Source organism: Anopheles aquasalis, chromosome 2, assembly GCF_943734665.1.
Source record: "Anopheles aquasalis chromosome 2, idAnoAquaMG_Q_19, whole genome shotgun sequence".
NCBI lineage: Eukaryota > Metazoa > Arthropoda > Insecta > Diptera > Culicidae > Anopheles > Anopheles aquasalis.
The window spans coordinates 36,900,001-36,917,500 of record NC_064877.1 but is presented as its reverse complement, the minus strand read 5'-3'; the positions used below and the strand labels follow the sequence as shown (position 1 = coordinate 36,917,500).

The 17,500-nt window shown below is 49.0% G+C and overlaps 6 protein-coding genes across 7 annotated transcripts in view; 4 read left to right on the top strand and 2 right to left on the bottom strand.

The window, feature by feature from the left end:
• The window catches only part of LOC126571967 (uncharacterized), a 4,178-nt gene extending 3,670 nt beyond the window's left edge, over positions 1–508 (bottom strand). The window contains exon 1 of the mRNA XM_050230901.1: positions 423–508. The gene's annotated coding sequence lies outside the window, so the exon portion shown is untranslated. The remainder of the gene's footprint in view (positions 1–422) is intronic.
• A 430-nt stretch (positions 509–938) lies between these two features.
• LOC126569180 (uncharacterized) lies at positions 939–9,799 on the top strand. Its single transcript, XM_050226104.1, has 3 exons — positions 939–2,473; positions 2,548–4,171; positions 9,744–9,799. The coding sequence occupies exons 1-2, from the start codon at positions 1,264–1,266 to the stop codon at positions 3,774–3,776; spliced, it is 2,439 nt and encodes an 812-aa protein (XP_050082061.1). The 5' UTR covers positions 939–1,263; the 3' UTR covers positions 3,777–4,171; positions 9,744–9,799.
• On the top strand, positions 4,820–11,621 carry LOC126574755 (uncharacterized). Its single transcript, XM_050235110.1, has 8 exons — positions 4,820–5,818; positions 5,896–6,096; positions 7,503–7,556; positions 7,623–8,596; positions 9,744–9,827; positions 9,896–10,220; positions 10,282–11,286; positions 11,364–11,621. Exons 1-8 carry the CDS (start codon positions 4,887–4,889, stop codon positions 11,572–11,574), a joined length of 3,786 nt encoding a protein of 1,261 aa, XP_050091067.1. The 5' UTR covers positions 4,820–4,886; the 3' UTR covers positions 11,575–11,621.
• On the top strand, positions 6,911–9,102 carry LOC126569181 (synaptic vesicle glycoprotein 2B-like). The gene is made up of 5 exons (XM_050226105.1): positions 6,911–7,016; positions 7,104–7,163; positions 7,232–7,556; positions 7,623–8,627; positions 8,705–9,102. The coding sequence occupies exons 1-5, from the start codon at positions 6,989–6,991 to the stop codon at positions 8,913–8,915; spliced, it is 1,629 nt and encodes a 542-aa protein (XP_050082062.1). The 5' UTR covers positions 6,911–6,988; the 3' UTR covers positions 8,916–9,102.
• A 331-nt stretch (positions 11,622–11,952) lies between the features above and the next one.
• LOC126580756 (probable ATP-dependent RNA helicase DDX43) lies at positions 11,953–14,876 on the top strand. Of its 2 annotated transcripts, none has more exons than XM_050243999.1 (3): positions 11,953–12,052; positions 12,253–12,605; positions 12,695–14,876. In XM_050243999.1, the coding sequence occupies exons 2-3, from the start codon at positions 12,266–12,268 to the stop codon at positions 14,458–14,460; spliced, it is 2,106 nt and encodes a 701-aa protein (XP_050099956.1). In that variant the 5' UTR covers positions 11,953–12,052; positions 12,253–12,265; the 3' UTR covers positions 14,461–14,876. The 2 variants fall into 2 exon arrangements, with proteins under 2 accessions (XP_050099956.1, XP_050099957.1); XM_050244000.1 differs by having other exon boundaries at positions 11,957–12,052; positions 12,256–12,605.
• A 131-nt stretch (positions 14,877–15,007) lies between these two features.
• On the bottom strand, positions 15,008–17,393 carry LOC126570738 (succinate--CoA ligase [GDP-forming] subunit beta, mitochondrial). The gene is made up of 5 exons (XM_050228711.1): positions 17,198–17,393; positions 16,638–17,111; positions 16,369–16,504; positions 16,205–16,304; positions 15,008–16,136 (listed from the first exon to the last, which is right to left on the bottom strand). Exons 2-5 carry the CDS (start codon positions 16,698–16,700, stop codon positions 15,173–15,175), a joined length of 1,263 nt encoding a protein of 420 aa, XP_050084668.1. The 5' UTR covers positions 16,701–17,111; positions 17,198–17,393; the 3' UTR covers positions 15,008–15,172.
• Between the last annotated feature and the right edge of the window lie 107 nt (positions 17,394–17,500).

Below are 17,500 nucleotides of genomic sequence, written 5' to 3'. Positions count from 1 at the left end.
GTTGCTCAGTCCGAAAAACAAAATGGAGGCCGGCGTGTGCGTGTGTGGAGTGGGTTGGATGTGCTGAGGGGTACAAAAAAAACCCTCAAAAAGCGGCTCTTCTCGCTCAAACCCTTGCTTCCTCGTTCACGATATTCGCGTGCCGCAACAGGAATTCAGGTTGCTGTTCGCTAAATTTGGGAAATTGAATCTAGAATGCGCTGCATTTTGCACCGGCCTACACACAAAGCCACAAGCACACACACGCACACACACGAATACCGTACGCACGCCCAAGGGCAAGGTAACGCCGGCGAAAAGCCACCTTTTTCCAGCAAATGTAAACCTCCCATTAATGGAAAAATGCTGAGCGTAGCGTTAAAACTGGGCTCGCCTCGGGATGCTGGTTGTAATTGTAGAAAGATAATAAATAAAACAAGTACCTGTTAGTCTCACTATTCACTTACACACCACACGGCTGCTTGAAACACGCTTGCTCGGACCGTTTGCTTTCCAAGAAATGGCAGGCCAGAATCGAAATGGCGGCGGCCACAAATTTCCCCTTGAACCCACTGGACGCAATACCACCAATACGGGTCGTGTAAAAGCTGGGTATTGGATGTACAGGGCTTCATCAGGTACTAAACTGTACAATGAGCATCTCTTTACGACTCTTATATGGCAACAATCAATACTGAAATATTTCAAGAAAATATGGACCGCGGTAAACGCTCTGCTTATTCTGAAAGAACAATCTGCAATTCCACCCCAAAAACTAGTAAATTGAAATTCAATTAAATAGATAGATTAAGAAAAACTGTATCTTTGAGCTCAACGCGAGCAACGTGGCCAGTAGGGAAAGATCAAGATTAAGGCAAAAGATAAACCAAAGGTATGACTCACCACGTGTGATACGATGGCGCAATTACATCCACTCTATCGATGCACTATCACCCGCTTGTGCAATTCACCATTACAAATGGCCAATGCACGAACAGTACCGTTTCGATTCCTGGTGAAGTGCATCGTACAGCGGAACGATGCAACCGTTCCGGGAGGAAAGTTTCCGAAGCAGGCCTTTGCACCGAGCAGCGGCAGCTGGTGATACGGAGGCTACGGCAGAGTGTTTGGCCCAGGATATCAATCCTTACGAACCGGCCGAAAAGGGCATTACACCGTTGCTTGTGGCGGTACGAAACGCGAAGGAAACCATCGTTCGTATGTTGCTGGACCGTTACGAGAAGGATGGGTTGCGTTCGTGAAACGGTCAAGCATCGCTAGGAAATGGAATCAATCGATTGGAGGTGCAGACCCATCCTGATTGCCTGGACAGGGGAAGAATGCGAAAGTGCCGTCACCTTGGCGACAAACTATCCCGCTGGAATCACGCTGAACGCGCAAGTTTTCGTTTGGCTCCACCGTATGCACGATGGACATCGATTCGTGGCGTTGGATGTTAGCAACCGGAGCAAGATGATCGCCGTGTTCCGATTGATCCAGCAGCTTCTTCCGAACGAGGTGCTCTCGCTGGATCGAAGTGACTACCGGGTGAACTACGACAACTGTCTTCAGGTGGCGTGCGGTTACTCCTCTCTGGAAATAGTGGACCTATTAATAGCCAGCGGTGCCTCGTTGCCCATGGGCTCTGGCCCAAACGATAGAACACCGTTTATGGCAGCGTGCGAGATGGCACGGGTGCCTACGATCGAGCACGCCGATTGTTTCGACCCAACCGCCCGGAGAGAGGATGGCAAGAATGTAGTGCATTTGTTAGTGCAACAGCAAAAGCCTACGCTGTTGGAACGGCTGATGGATCGTTTGGTGCAGTACCGTGTGAAGAAGTTCCGCGAAACGGATTTCCAAGCATTCAACGAAATGTTCTGCTATCGGCCTGATTCGGAGTATGCGTATGACCACCTGTGGTACTATGTACGATCGCCAGCAATGAAGAAACTGTGCGCCAAGTACGTCGAACAGTATCAGCTGGATGTATCTACGCCCCTGAACGACACGATCTTACTAGAGTATCTGATCCGTGAGGACCTGTTCTTAGATTACTGCTACAAAGCGATCAAGAATGATCTGTCGTTATTACGCGTGTGCGGTAGTAACGATGAGTTGGCCATACTACACACGCTGATCTTGTGCAAACGGTTAGCATTCGTCGAGGAGCTATATCGTGACCATGGCGATATTGTCAAGTCCATCTACGAAGCGGACACTCGCGAACCAAGCCAAGCACATGTGGCAATACGTTACCTGGTGCGAGAAGCAGATGAGACCGGATTGCAGTTTGTACTGCAGCACCATCGGGAGTACTACGGCCGCGATGTAGACAAGCTGCAGGAGTCAACCGTTGACATGTTTGAGTGCAAGGAATTAGTCCAAAAAAGCAACCGAATCGTCGATCTACTACTGCAAACCTTTCCTGAGCTTCGAGATGCGATCAGCATAGCAAAGAACGCCCGGAAACAAGCATACGAGCTTGATCAAGGTAAGAATGTAGACTGTGTGGAGTTTGGAATGAATACTTTTAAGTGGTTATCAATTTCATTTGTCTGCTTACAGACTTTTACGGTCTGTTCGACCGGTTGAGGAATAGTTTCTCGGAAACCGTGCAGCAGCTGGAGGCGGATGGAAAGCAACTCGAACACTATCGAGATGAAAGCGATCAGCGATCATTCCTGCATGTTGCTGCTTTCTACGGTGATCTAACCCTCATGCAGCATCTACTGGAACGATCAGGCTGTGACGTCTTGCAATCCGATAGGCAAAGTTTGCTACCAATTCACTTAACCGACGAAGAGAGTGTCTTCGAGCTGCTGCTGGCCAAAAACGAAACAGCTCAGCTAGCGTACTTAACGGAGAAGGGCTACAATCTGTTGCATATTTGCTGCCAACGTGGCTTCCGCGGATCGAACGCCCTTGAGCGGTTGTGCGCGAATGGATTTGATGTGAATGGAGCTGCACCAGAAGGCCAGCTTCCCCTATCGTTAGCGAGATGCTGTACAATGGTCAGATTTTTGTTGGAACATGGTGCACGCGTGGAGCTACTGAATGAACAGCTCGTGGAAGATAATCTGTCGACTATGCGCGGCTGTGCGGCATGGGAGCTCCTACCGCACATTGTACATCTGGAATGGTTCGGTCGAATAGCGCACCGTTACCTATCGTGGATGGTTGGTTCGAAAAGTAGGGATTCCTTCTCGTGCAGCCATGAGGATGAGCTGACCGCACATGAGGACATTCGTCGAATCCTGTTCGATAGCCTTTACAACCACTCGCGCCAGCAGGCATCGGAAATGTTTGCTACCGTTTGCTACCGGGCAATCGTTTGCTGTTCGCGCTGGTTCCTTGATTACGATTACGATCTTGATTACGATCATGCCGACGACACGGGCTACACGCCTCTGCTCGCTTTGGTGAGCTACATGGAGATGCCGAACTACGATATCATCGAACGATTGCTAGGGAAATCAATCAACGTGAATGCGGTCAACGTTTGGAAGCAGACGCCGCTAATGCTTTTCGTAACACGCTTTCAATCGGCCCAGTGGTACGGTCATACCGTGAAAACGGCCCGGCTGCTGGTGAATCGGGGCGTCCAGATTGATGCACAGGATGAGGATGGCAATACGGCTTTGCATCTAGCGTTCAGTGAAGAACACTGGGAGTTGGTGGTGTTCTTGATTGAGTGTAACGCGAATCTAGCCCTAAAGAATGCTGCCGGTAAAGTAGCGTGTGAAATGATTCCCGCTTTTAAGCAAAGTTTGTACGCATTTATGAGTAGGCTTTGAGCGTGGAATGGTTTTAGTAGCGTGTTTTGGCTATGGAATCGGGGGATTTGTCGAAATGTGCCAGTATTTCATGTTAGTCATGTTTGTATTGTATGAAAGTTCAATGAACCACAATGTTTGCTGATGCATACGTTCCATTCATTTGTTCAAGCGTCAGCAAAGTCGAAGTAAGGTTCCGTATTTTCTCAACGAGCTAATCAGTCACATGAGGTTCGGTTTAGCGTCGGATATATGAGAGCTACGAGTCCCAAGAGGGTGCACATATAAAGCCATGAAATCAGCATCCAGCATCGAGACTGCAAAGTAGTTTGACACGGAGAAAGTCAGCCGCCGACACTCATTAACGATCGTAGACTACATTGTAACGATGGAGGATTCGATCGAAAAGCTGCCCGGTAAATAGTTTCCAACTCGATTTCCCGACTAGGTAGTGGTTGCCGGAGAGGTATATAACCCGTTTCTTCCGCTCCGATCGTTCCAGATAAGTCCGCTCCGATCGTTCCAGAACTAAAAGAGCCCACACACCAGCATCCTGTGAAACTTGACGAAGCTCTCTTAATGACCAGTAAGCTAACTAGACCGTACTTGTTCCTAATTCGTTAAACATGAACGTCTACTTTACCTTGGGCGCAGGATTTGGCCTCTACAATGTGTGTCTGATCGCGATTTCCGGAATTATTATGACAGCAGTGTTTCTAGAAACTGTAGGAATAAGCTATGTGCTGCCAGTAGCAGAGTGCGATTTTCTGTTGACGACCAAAGAAAAAGGGGTATTGAGTGCAATATCGTTTGCTGGCATCATCTGTAGTTCCCAGCTTTGGGGCTTTCTCACAGACACCCAAGGCCGACGAACCGTGATAGTTCCAACACTTTTCCTGGCCTTTATGTCCACTGTGCTGCCCAGCTTTACAACCAGTTTCTGGATCATTCTTGGCGGGATTACGCGCGACGCGATTCTTGGCGGGATTTTTGTAAGTTTTTCTTCATGCGCGTGTGTCGATGGTATCGCTGATAGTAAGCTCTGATTCCATTTCCAGCATTTCTGGATCATCGGCCACGATCTATGCCTACTTGGGAGAATTTCACGCCAAACAAAACTCCTCGCGAGTAATGATGGGCGCATCTTTCGTGTATGGACTCGGCTGCATACTGCTGCCACTGATCGCCTGGCTCGTCATCAACCAAGAATGGGAGTATACGATTCCGCTGCTGAATATCGTGTATAAACCGTGGCGCCTGTTTCTTGTCGTCTGCGGGCTGCCCAGCCTAGTCTGTGCCCTGGCTCTGCTCTACTTCCCCGAGAGTCCAAAATTTCTCTTCTCGCACGGCCATGAACAAGAGACGATCGCCATTATCCACCACATGCACCGTTGGAATACCAGGGGAAAGACTTCGAAACTGATGCTCAGCTCGCTGCTACAGGAGCCGGAAGCTGAGCAGACGAAACAACGGCGTGAAGGGGCCGCTAATACTAAGAGTGAGTTTAAGCTGCTGAAACAAATGTGGCATCAGACTTCGCCATTGTTCATGGCATCCTACCTGAAGCGCACGGTGATAATTTGCGTGTTGCAATTCGGCATTTATCTGACCTCGAACGGAATGTACATGTTCTTCCCGGATATACTGAACCGGATTGCTGAGCAGGAGAATGCAGGCGTAGAACGAATAACCGTCTGCCAGGCAGTTTATGCAACGCGTGTGGACATCAGTCAAGTGGCACAGCAGGTGAACTCCACGGCGGTACAGGATGATGGTACAACTGTCTGCCATCAAAAGCTCGACATCTCCGCCTATGAGCATTCGTTTGTGCTGGAAACGATTTATGCAGTCGGTTTCGTTGTTATTGGCCTTATTGTGAATGCTGTCGGAAGGCTGCCTATTCTGGTGTTTGTGTTTGGCGTATGCGGAATTAGTGGCATTCTGATCGTCTACATCGATTTGCCCCTCTTGGCCATCTGGTTCTATCTGATACTGCTGAACTGTGGGCTCTTAATCAGTGTCGTCAGCGCTTGTACGGTCGATTTGTTTCCAACGAAATTGCGGTAAGTCCCCAAGGCAGCCGTCTTGTATTCGCTTGGTTCCGGAATCATGTGTCCTTTGTTCTTTTATTCTCCATTAGCGCCATGGCGGTTTGCATTTCTCTCATGTTTGGAAGACTCGGTAGCCTTGTTGGAGCTAACATTGTGGGCATTCTGTTGGATTCCTACTGTGAGCTTACGTTCTGGATTTCCGGGGTATCGCTTATCGCCTGCGTCGTCCTGTCGTTCTTCATACCGAACATCTACAACCGGAATGTGTCGGAAGGAAGGAGCAGCGTATCGTCTCGATGACCACACCTGCAGTACACTTATGCGGTAAACTCTGGAGACTGAATTATAAGAACTCATACTTCATAATAGAATCAATGAATTTAGTAATAGCTGTACCATTAGATGTAATCTTACCAGCAAGTTCTTTAATGTCAGTAAAAACTAACGATGAAATGATTTTCAACTACAATGAAAATATCACTATTATTTGAAGAAAAATCATCCGATCCACGGCCAACAACAACGATAAACTTTTATAGTATTTCACCTTGAAGTAAGTAATAAGATTCTTTCTGTGTTGCCACTCTTTATCTTCTTCTTTAAGTTCTATACTTGTGCAGTAACCATTGGGGTACACATTTTAGTAAACGGATTGCCTCGATTATTCCAGAGGCAAAAACGTTTGTTTTGAGTACGATATTGCAGCAATGAATTGCAGAAAGCCGTGAATGGTCTGTGTCGTCACTATACGCGAGTTGAGAACGGTGACGCGCCAGTGTGGATGCAGAACATCGTACCGCGCGCAGCGACCACAATATCCACGAATCTACGGAAGCTGGTTCCAACCCAAGCCGACGGTCTGACAGATTATGGTCCTTTGTTTAATCTGATACCCCCCAGATCTGATAAAAACGCTGCTTGACGCCCGACTGTGGCTTGTTGTTAAGTTAAACAGTTTCGAGTTTGTTTTACAAGCTCTCCCGCGAGTGTATCAACGGGGGGGCTATTTTCCTGTATACCGGTGTATGCGAAGATTTACAACCTCGTCCAGAGATACGAGTCCCAAGGGGGTGCACATATAAAGCCATGAAATCAGCATCCAGCATCGAGACTGCAAAGTAGTTTGACACGGAGAAAGTCAGCCGCCGACATTCATTCACGATCGTGGACTACATTGTAACGATGGAGGATTCGATCGAAAAACTGCCCGGTAAGTGGATTCCTAGCTCGACTCTCCGACAAGGTATTGGTTTCTTGGATGGCTTATAACCCGTTTCTTCCGCTCCGATCGTTCCAGAACCAAAAGAATCCACATACCAGCTTCCTGTTAAGCTTGACGAAGCTCTCTTAATGACTCGTAAGCAAACTAGACCGTCCTTGTCTGTAATTCGTTAAACATTAACGTCTACTTTACCTCTTGCGCAGGATTTGGCCTCTATAATGTGTGTCTGATCGCGATTTCCGGAATTATTCTGGCAGGAGTGCTGCTAGAAACATTAGGAATAAGCTATGTGCTGCCGGTAGCAGAGTGTGACTTGCTGTTGACGACCAAGGAAAAAGGGGTACTGAGTGCAATTTCGTTTGCTGGCATCATCTGTAGTTCCCATCTTTGGGGCTTTCTCGCAGATACCCAAGGCAGACGAACCGTCATAGTCCCAACACTTTTCTTGGCCTTTACGTCCACTGTGCTGTCCAGTTTTACGACCAGCTTCTGGGTCATCACAGTTATGCGATTCTTGACGGGATTTTTGTAAGTTTTTTTTCATGCGTCTGTGTCGATGGTATCGCTCATAGTAAGCTCTGATTCCATTTCCAGCATTTCTGGATCATCGGCCACGATCTATGCCTACTTAGGAGAATTTCACGCCAAACGAAACTCCTCGCGTTCTATAATGGGCGCTTCTTTCGTGTTTGGAGTCGGCTGCATACTGCTGCCACTTATCGCCTGGCTCGTCATCAACCAAGAATGGGAGTATACGATTCCGCTGCTGAATATCGTGTATAAACCGTGGCGCCTGTTTCTTGTCGTCTGCGGGCTGCCCAGCCTAGTCTGTGCCCTGGCTCTGCTCTACTTCCCCGAGAGTCCAAAATTTCTCTTCTCGCACGGCCATGAACAAGAGACGATCGCCATTATCCACCACATGCACCGCTGGAATACCAGAGGAAAAGCTTCGAAACTGATGCTCAACTCGCTGCTACAGGAAACGGAAGCGGAGCAGACGAAACAACGGCGTGAAGAGACCGCTAATACTAAGAGCGCGTTTAAGCTGCTGAAACAGATGTGGCATCAGACGGCGCCATTGTTCATGGGATCCTACCTGAAGCGCACGGTGATCATTTGCGTGTTGCAGTTCGGTATTTATCTGACCTCGAACGGAATGTACATGTTCTTCCCGGATATACTGAACCGGATTGCTGAGCAGGAGGATGCAGGCGTAGAACGAATAACCTTGTGCCAGGCAGTTTATGCAACGCGTGTGGACATCAGTCAAGTGGCACAGCAGGTGAACTCCACGGCGGTACAGGATGCTGGTACAGCTGTCTGCCATCAAAAGCTCGACATCTCCGCCTATGAGCATTCGTTTGTGCTGGAAACGATTTACGCAGTCGGTTTCGCCGTTATTGGCCTTATCGTGAATGCTGTCGGAAGGCTGCCTATTCTGGTGTTTGTGTTTGGCGTATGCGGACTTAGTGGCATTCTGATCGTATACATCGACTTGCCTCTCTTGGCCATCTGGTTCTACCTGATACTGCTGACCTGCGGGTTCTGTATCAGTGTAGTCAACGCTTGTACGGTCGATTTGTTTCCAACGAATTTGCGGTAAGTCCCAAAGGGAGCCATCTTGTATTCGCTTGGTTCTGGAATCAAGTGTCCTTTGTTGTTTCTTTCTCCATTAGCGCCATGGCGGTTTGCATTTCTCTCATGTTTGGAAGACTCGGTAGCGTTGTTGGAGCTAACATTGTGGGCGTTCTGTTGGATTCCTACTGTGAACTTACGTTCTGGATTTCCGGTGTATCGCTTATCGCCTGCGCCGCCCTGTCGTTCTTCATACCGAACATCTACAACCGGAATGTGTCGGAAGGAAGGATCAGCGTATCGTCTCGATGACCACACCGGCAGTCTGATACACTTATACGGAAAACTCTAGAGACTGAATTATAAGAACCTCATGCTTAACGATGGAATTAATGAGTTTAGTGATAGCTGTACTATTAGATGTAATTTTAGCAGCTATGTTTTAGTTGCCATAATAAAAATAAGCTAAAAATAAAGCTTCTTCAGATCCAACACAAAACGTAAACGGTCTTAGTACACACTAAAACTAAACGCAAGGCCCAAGATTAAGTTTCAAACAATCCCATGTGGTTTCTGAGACCGAATGAAAACTTTGAATGGTTATCAGTCTAATTTGGTAACTAACTGCCTTTTATGGCCCAGTTTTCGAGTTTCTCGGGAATCGTGCAACAGCTGAAAGCGGACCCAAACGAGACTTGCGCGAAACGGTTGTGCGTGAATGATTTTGATATGAATAGGGCTGTTGTACAGGGAGCAGTGAATAGGGCTATTGTTCAATCAACCAAACTATAAAGGGTATATTCTGTTCTTTACCTTAAGCTTAATCGAACTCTTCATAGGCTACTGTGGCATCTTCCTCACAAACAGTTGTATTGCCTCGTTTGTACTCGTCCAGAGATACGAGTTTTATGGGGGTGCACATATAAAGCCATGAAATCAGCATCCAGCATCGAGACTGCAAAGTAGTTTGACACGGAGAAAGTCAGCCGCCGACACTCATTAACGATCGTAGACTACATTGTAACGATGGAGGATTCGATCGAAAAGCTGCCCGGTAAATAGTTTCCAACTCGATTTCCCGACTAGGTAGTGGTTGCCGGAGAGGTATATAACCCGTTTCTCCCGCTCCGATCGTTCCAGATAAGTCCGCTCCGATCGTTCCAGAACTAAAAGAACCCACACACCAGCATCCTGTGAAACTTGACGAAGCTCTCTTAATGACCAGTAAGCTAACTAGACCGTACTTGTCCTTAATTCGTTAAACATGAACGTCTACTTTACCTCCGGCGCAGGATTTGGCCTCTACAATGTGTGTCTGATCGCGATTTCCGGAACTATTCTGACAGGAGTGCTGCTAGAATTGTTAGGAATAAGCTATGTGCTACCAGTAGCAGAGTGCGATTTGCTGTTGACGACCAAGGAAAAAGGGGTATTGAGTGCAATATCGTTTGCTGGCATCATCTGCAGTTCCCATCTTTGGGGCTTTCTCGCAGACACCCAAGGCCGGCGAACCGTCATAGTTCCAACACTTTTCCTGGCCTTTACCTGTACCGTGCTCTCCAGTTTTACGACCAGCTTCTGGATCATCACGGTTATGCGATTCTTGACGGGATTTTTGTAAGTTTCATGCGCGTATGTCGATGGTATCGCTCATAGTAAGCTCTGATTCCATTTCCAGCATTTCTGGATCATCGGGCACGATCTATGCCTACTTAGGAGAATTTCACGCCAAACAAAACTCCTCGCGGTCGATAATGGGCGCATCTTTCGTGTATGGACTCGGCTGCATACTGCTGCCACTGATCGCCTGGCTCGTCATCAACCAAGAATGGGAGTATACGATTCCGCTGCTGAATATCGTGTATAAACCGTGGCGCCTGTTTCTTGTCGTCTGCGGGCTGCCCAGCCTAGTCTGTGCCCTGGCTCTGCTCTACTTCCCCGAGAGTCCAAAATTTCTCTTCTCGCACGGCCATGAGCAAGAGACGATCGCCATTATCCACCACATGCACCGCTGGAATACCAGGGGAAAGGCTTCGAAACTGATGCTCAGCTCGCTGCTACAGGAGACGGAAGCTGAGCAGACGAAGCAACGGCGTGAAGAGACCGCTAATACTAAGAGCGCGTTTAAGCTGCTGAAACAGATGTGGCATCAGACGGCGCCATTGTTCATGGGATCCTACCTGAAGCGCACGGTGATCATTTGCGTGTTGCAATTCGGTATTTATCTGACCTCGAACGGAATGTACATGTTCTTCCCGGATATACTGAACCGGATTGCTGAGCAGGAGAATGCAGGCGTAGAACGAATAACCTTGTGCCAGGCAGTTTATGCAACGCGTGTGGACATCAGTCAAGTGGCACAGCAGGTGAACTCCACGGCGGTACAGGATGCTGGTACAGCTGCCTGCAATCAAAAGCTCGACATCTCCGCCTATGAGCACTCGTTTGTGCTGAAAACGTTTTACGCAGTCGGTTTCGCCGTTGTTGGCCTTATCGTGAATGCTGTCGGAAGGCTGCCTATTCTCCTGTTTGTGTTTGGCGTATGCGGAATTAGTGGCATTCTGATCGTATACATCGACATGCCCCTCTTGGCCATCTGGTTCTATGTGATACTGCTGACCTGCGGCCTCTGTATCAGTATTGTCAACGCTTGTACGGTCGATTTGTTTCCAACGAATTTGCGGTAAGTTCCCTAGGGAGCCGTCGTGTAATCATTCGGTTCCGAAATCAAGTGTCCTTTGTTCTTTCCTTCTCCATTAGCGCCATGGCAGTTTGCCTTTCTCTCATGTTTGCAAGACTCGGTAGCGTTGTTGGAGCTAACATTGTGGGCGTTCTGTTGGATTCCTACTGTGAGTTTACGTTCTGGATTTCCGGAGTATCGCTTATCGCCTGCGCCGTCCTGTCGTTCTTCATACCGAACATCTACAACCGGAATGTGTCGGAAGGAAGGATCAGCGTATCGTCTCGATGACAACACCGGCAGTCTGATACACTTATACGGAAAACTCTAGAGACTGAATTATAAGAACCTCATTCTTAACGATGGAATTAATGAATTTAGTAATAGCTGTAACATTAGATGCAATTTTAGCAGCAAGGTTTTTAGTACCACACTCCAAATAAATTACGATGTAAACTGTACTGAAAGTAGTTTCAAAAACAGCGCACAACTTTCCAAGTATTTCAGCACCAGCAAGTTCCTTTCCAGGTATCGTACGCAGGTCCGGTAGCGCACGGTAAACAGACGGGTTTATGTTCGGCTTCGGTTTGCCACTGAAACATGCGTGTTCTGTGGGTAAACATATACTGACATATGCTGCCGGCGCGCTTCTTTTCGGCTGACAATACAACGGTTTGCGGCTGTGGTGGACTACCTGGAATCCGGACAAATTGCTTCGCCTTGATTTCGAGATTCGCATCGCAATATTCTTTTCATTCCCCGGTTTACGGTAAGCATTCTGAGTTTGTTTTTGTCACGGCCACAGCCACAAGAGGGTCAAATATTTATACAAACTGCCATCGGAAACCGCTGATCGGGTGAAATTTGATCCGATTTGTGCGTTCCGCGCGCTTCGATTCCAACCTCCTAACCTTGGAGAACTATTTTGTAGGTTAATTGGAGAAGTTCTTTTTTTTTTTTATTCGGCAGCAGCAGCAGCACCATGTGGAACGACGAATGCTGGGATGATGATGTGACGGACGCACAGCCTGCCCCCAAAAAAGCGGCCCCTGCTCCTGCGAGAACGTACGAGCCGCCTCATTATTCCAACTACAACCGCCAGGATCGTGATTCTAGGTATGGTGCAGAAAGAAGAGGTGACGGTGGTCGCTCCGGTGGTGGCAGCGGCGGTGGAGATAGAGCTTATCGTGGCCGCAACAACGACACAGGAAGCGACAGTGTCACAATACCGATCCCGAGTAATATGGTGGCAAAGGTGATCGGAAGAGGCGGCGCCACGGTTCGGCAGATGCGTGAAGAAAGCGGAGCAAGGATCGATGTTGGTAAGATGCGCTGCCCAAGCTAGCGGTCATTTGTTTTTTTTTTGTTTTGGTAATCTCACGGTTTGTTTTCGATTGTTTTGATTCCACAGATAATGCCAACGGTGAGGGTACGGTTCGCATATCCGGATCGGCAAGTGCGGTTGAAGTAGCCCGGAAGGCGATCGATAATTTATTGAATGCCTCCAGCTACGGATCGGACAGCGGGGGACAGCGGTACAGCCAGGGTGGCAATTCTCACCGTTTCCGCGACTCGCACCGATCCGATTCTTCGCGAGGCGGTTGGTCGCAGCCAAGCCGAGAGTTCGAGCGGTCGTCCTCGAACCACTATTCGAAACCCGGCGCAGGGTACGGTAACGATGCCGAGGCAGATGACAAGTTTGAGATCATCGATTGGACCGCGCTGAACAAAGCGTCCGATGAGGCGTCGCGTGAACGATGGGCCAAGTGTCCGCCGCTCACGAAAGTGTTTTACCGCGAGTTGGAAGAGGTAGCGAACATGGCACCGGCGGAGGTGGCCACCTTTCGCGAACAAAACAACAATATCGTTGTCGATCGGACGTTCAAGAACGAGAACGGCGGAAATGGGCGACCGATACCGAATCCGGTGCAAACGTTTGCCCAGGCGTTTGGTGACTATCCGGATTTGATGGAGGAGCTGCGCAAACAGGGCTTCACCAAACCGTCGCCTATTCAGTCGCAAGGGTGGCCCGTGCTGCTGCAGGGCGAAGATATGATCGGTATCGCGCAAACGGGTACGGGCAAGACGTTGGCCTTCCTGCTGCCCGCCTTTATCCACATTGAGGGACAATCGACACCGCGCTCGGAACGCGGTGGTCCGAATGTACTCGTACTGGCACCGACACGCGAGCTGGCACTGCAAATCGAAAAGGAGGTCAGCAAGTATCAGTTCCGTGACATTAAAGCAGTCTGTCTGTATGGTGGCGGGGATCGGCGTGCGCAGATGAACGTTGTACGATCCGGAGTCGAAATCATTATAGCGACGCCGGGCCGGCTGAACGATCTCGTGCAAGAGGGAGTGGTGAACGTGTCCAGCATCACGTACCTGGTGTTGGACGAAGCCGATCGTATGCTGGACATGGGCTTCGAACCGCAGATTCGCAAAGTGCTGCTTGATATCCGGCCCGATCGACAAACGGTCATGACGAGTGCAACGTGGCCGGATGGGGTGCGCCGACTGGCGCAGAGCTACATGCACGATCCGATACAGGTGTACGTGGGAACGCTCGATCTCGCTGCCGTACACACCGTCACCCAGCACATCGAGTGTCTCGACGAAGAGGACAAGTACAACCGGATCATGCAGTTTGTGAAGCAGATGGGAACGAAGGACAAGGTGATCATATTCTGCGGCAAAAAGACCCGCGCCGACGATCTATCGTCCGAGTTCGTGCTGAACGATATCAGCTGCCAGTCGATCCACGGTAATCGCGAGCAGTCGGACCGGGAGCAGGCACTGGAGGACATTAAAAAGGGAGTGGTACGGATCTTGATAGCGACCGATGTTGCCTCCCGAGGGCTTGACATTGAGGACATTACCCACGTCGTCAATTATGATTTCCCGCGCAACATCGAGGAGTACGTTCATCGAGTGGGGCGTACGGGACGCGCTGGCCGTACCGGTACGTCGCTCAGCTTTGTCACCCGCTCTGATTGGGGTGTGGCCGCCGAGTTGATCAAGATCCTGGAGGAAGCGAACCAGGAGGTACCGGACGAGATTCGCGAAATGGCGGCCCGGTTTGCGGCGAAAAAAGAGCGCAACGATCGTGACCGACGTGGTGGTGGTTTTGGTGGCGGTGGCGGGCGATTCGGCGGTGGAAATAACCGACGTTGGTAATTTTCATTCCTCCCATTTTCTTTTTCTCTCTCGTTTTTTTTGACATCTTCACTATTTCATCATGAATTACCGAATCCGAATCTTATTCCAAACGTAGTTACCAAACTTGTATTTTGCCACGCAACGGGTAACATACGGCGGAGAACTGCTGTGAGTAGGGTTAGGTTAAGTTGGATTGGTAGCTGAGCTACTTGGAGTCCAGGCGGAGCACTGTTGCGTTATTCGATGGACTGAACGAGATGCGAAGTGCCTTGGTTGTGAATTGTCCTGAAAAGAAGGCTCTGCTGAAAACGGCAAACGGTAGCGTGTAAGAAAAGGCTGTTCGCTTCGAATTGAATTTTGCCCACCAAATAAGCAAGTTAATTTTGTGTAATTCGTAAGGTAGACGTAAGCAAAACAAAACAAAAGAAAAACTACAAACCAATCCGTTTTTCCACTTCTCTTTTGGGTTTTTACGAACTTCTCGCAAAAGGGTCTTCAACAACGACACGGAAATTAACTGAAGTAGCAAATTTTACCAACATAGCAACATAATAGGCAATAGTGATTGTGATTGGTTTGCGCTCCTGGTTTATTAATGTCCGCCATGCCAGTAAGGTTTCTTTAAAACTAATCGAGCTTCTTAAACAACGCTCATACGCACTTTATTCCGAAGGCCTACACCGATCCCGGAAGACTAAATGTGTGTCGAAATGCTGCGCTCCCCTGCCCTCTATATGGAAGCTACCGCCTTCTTTGCCGCCTCATCTAGATCTACGGCGGATTGAATCTTCAGACCGGATTGTTCGAGGATTTTCTTGGCCGCCGTCACGTTCGTACCCTCGAGGCGCACAATCAGCGGTACCTTGAGGTTCATCGTTTTTGTTGCACTCACGATCCCGTTAGCGATCGTGGCACAGTTCACAATGCCACCGAACACGTTCACCAGGATTGCTTTGACGTTTTCGTCCGAGGTAAGAATTTGGAAGGCTTTCAGCACCTGTTCCTCCTTCACGTTACCGCCCACGTCGAGAAAGTTGGCCGGGCTGCCACCGTTCAGCTTGATAATGTCCATCGTGGCCATGGCAAGACCAGCCCCATTCACCAGGCAACCGATGTTGCCCTCCATGGCGATGTAGTTCAGGTTGTACTTCGACGCTTCGATCTCCTTAGGGTCCGTGTCCTCGTGCACCTCCATCGCGAAGATGTCCTTCTGCCGGAACTGGGCATTATCGTCGAAGTTCAGCTTTGCGTCGACAGAAATGACGCGCCCGTCATCCGTTTCGGCCAACGGATTGATCTCGATCTGTACCGCGTCCACCTTGGTGAACAGGTGGTACAGTTTGACGATTTGATCGGCCGCCCGCTCTAGCAGCGGTCCATGGAATTCGAGGAAGCGGGCCACTTCGAGCGATTGCTCGCGCGTGATTCCGGCAGTGATATCGATCGGCAGGGTTTTGATTTTGTCCGGTGTTTCCTCCGCAACGGCCTCAATGTCCATGCCACCGGCTGGGGAAGCGATCAGTACCGGCCCGTTGTGCTGTCGGTCCATCACGATCGAGAGGTATGTTTCGCGCACGATATTAATGCTGTCCGCTACCATGACCTTCTTCACCAGGATCCCATCCTTGGGCGTTTGCTTCGTGATTAACCGGTGACCCACCATCTTCTCCACCAGCGGGATGACTTGCGAGCGGCTGAAATGAGGGAGAAGGGACCTTTAGCAAAGATGAACCGCAGCTAAGGGACACATCACGCCACTTACTCTTTGGTAATGTGCACTCCACCCTTGAACCCATTATCGAAGTGTCCCTTTCCCCGTCCTCCGGCCAGAATCTGTGCCTTGATGACGTACTCGTTTACATCTGCGAATGGAAGGCAAACGGGGTAAAGTTTTTGCTACAATTGACCGCGCCCACGGGTACTCACTGAAATCCTTCAGCACATCCGCATCCTGTTTTCCCTCGAGAATGCGAAAGTTCTGTATCGCTACGCCACTCTCTTCCAGCAGCTTTTTACTTTGATATTCCAGTAAATTCAGATACCGCTTAGGAATGGATAGACCCTACAAGGCGAGATCGTTGCATGCATGGTGAAAATAGGTTTGGCGCTACTTCTTGGCCTCGAGATCGACAAGGAACGGAAGATCGCGAAGGAGCCGATTTGTATAAACATCCTCGTGCAAAACACCGACTTACCGATCGCTGCTGCTGTTGCTGTTTTGCCAAACGGGAGCAGACTTTAGACAACGAGGCCAACATACTGATGGGGGAGAAGGGCGCGGGCAGTGTAGCGAATGGTGTTCTCTTATCGCGTCTGCTTGTTGATACGGCAGCGTGTATATGCTCTCGGGATCCTGGTGGGTGCAGGACTGATGATCTCGCCGTTCTGTTTGGGCCGCGGGACGATGGTTGAATGAGACGGCTCTGAGATTAGATTGTCGGCTCTCGGCTATGGCTTCGCTATACGATGCGACTGTGATTGCTCGTGATCGTTCGCGCGATTGTTTCGTGTATTCCAGTGGTAGCAAAACCAACAAACCGGACCGTACGCCGTATGGATGTGAAAGAATGCGCCCGTAGTGATTTAGCGGCGCCTCTGGAGGTTGGCCATGTGCTCCACTGGCCGGCGAGTTCAAAAATGCCTGCTGATTACGACATCAAAACGTGCGTCTGCCGGTTGAGAGGACACCTTCATTCCATGGTCACATTTTGAGGAATTCGGAACACATTTTCGATCCATTCCACTTGTTACTAACCTTTTCTTAACATGTCCCAGCACTATCCACTGTAATAATGGTCTTTGCAGCGTGTTTTAGAGACTAAATTAGTTGATAAAAATCCAGACAAATCGCTGGTGCAAATCAGAACAATTAACAGGCCGGGTGGTGGGGGTGACTTAACAGTATCCCTCAACAATAATTGACGAATAGATTGAATAATTCGTACTGCTGTAGGAAAAGCGTTCTGGAATTATTATCGATAACCCGGCACAATAATTCGGAAAAGCAAATTCAATTTATAAAATATTTCTCAAAACACACCAACATATTTTTCTGTGG

What these genes read in the sequence shown, in the direction of transcription:
- LOC126569180 (XM_050226104.1), top strand. Translation starts at nt 1,264, where the DNA reads ATGGAATCAATCGATTGGAGGTGCAGACCCATCCTGATTGCCTGGACA. An exon ending in AGCATACGAGCTTGATCAAG is followed by an intron (nt 2,474 to 2,547) that starts GTAAGAATGTAG and finishes GTCTGCTTACAG; the next exon opens with ACTTTTACGGTCTGTTCGAC.
- LOC126574755 (XM_050235110.1), top strand. Translation starts at nt 4,887, where the DNA reads ATGATGGGCGCATCTTTCGTGTATGGACTCGGCTGCATACTGCTGCCA. An exon ending in CGATTCTTGACGGGATTTTT is followed by an intron (nt 7,557 to 7,622) that starts GTAAGTTTTTTT and finishes TTCCATTTCCAG; the next exon opens with CATTTCTGGATCATCGGCCA. An exon ending in TTGTTTCCAACGAATTTGCG is followed by an intron (nt 11,287 to 11,363) that starts GTAAGTTCCCTA and finishes CTTCTCCATTAG; the next exon opens with CGCCATGGCAGTTTGCCTTT.
- LOC126569181 (XM_050226105.1), top strand. Translation starts at nt 6,989, where the DNA reads ATGGAGGATTCGATCGAAAAACTGCCCG. An exon ending in CGATTCTTGACGGGATTTTT is followed by an intron (nt 7,557 to 7,622) that starts GTAAGTTTTTTT and finishes TTCCATTTCCAG; the next exon opens with CATTTCTGGATCATCGGCCA. An exon ending in TTGTTTCCAACGAATTTGCG is followed by an intron (nt 8,628 to 8,704) that starts GTAAGTCCCAAA and finishes TTTCTCCATTAG; the next exon opens with CGCCATGGCGGTTTGCATTT.
- LOC126580756 (XM_050243999.1), top strand. Translation starts at nt 12,266, where the DNA reads ATGTGGAACGACGAATGCTGGGATGATGATGTGACGGACGCACAGCCT. An exon ending in CGGAGCAAGGATCGATGTTG is followed by an intron (nt 12,606 to 12,694) that starts GTAAGATGCGCT and finishes TTGATTCCACAG; the next exon opens with ATAATGCCAACGGTGAGGGT.
- LOC126570738 (XM_050228711.1), bottom strand. Translation starts at nt 16,700, where the DNA reads ATGTTGGCCTCGTTGTCTAAAGTCTGCTCCCGTTTGGCAAAACAGCAA. An exon ending in GGATGTGCTGAAGGATTTCA is followed by an intron (nt 16,305 to 16,368) that starts GTGAGTACCCGT and finishes TTCCATTCGCAG; the next exon opens with ATGTAAACGAGTACGTCATC. An exon ending in GGAGTGCACATTACCAAAGA is followed by an intron (nt 16,137 to 16,204) that starts GTAAGTGGCGTG and finishes CCCTCATTTCAG; the next exon opens with CCGCTCGCAAGTCATCCCGC.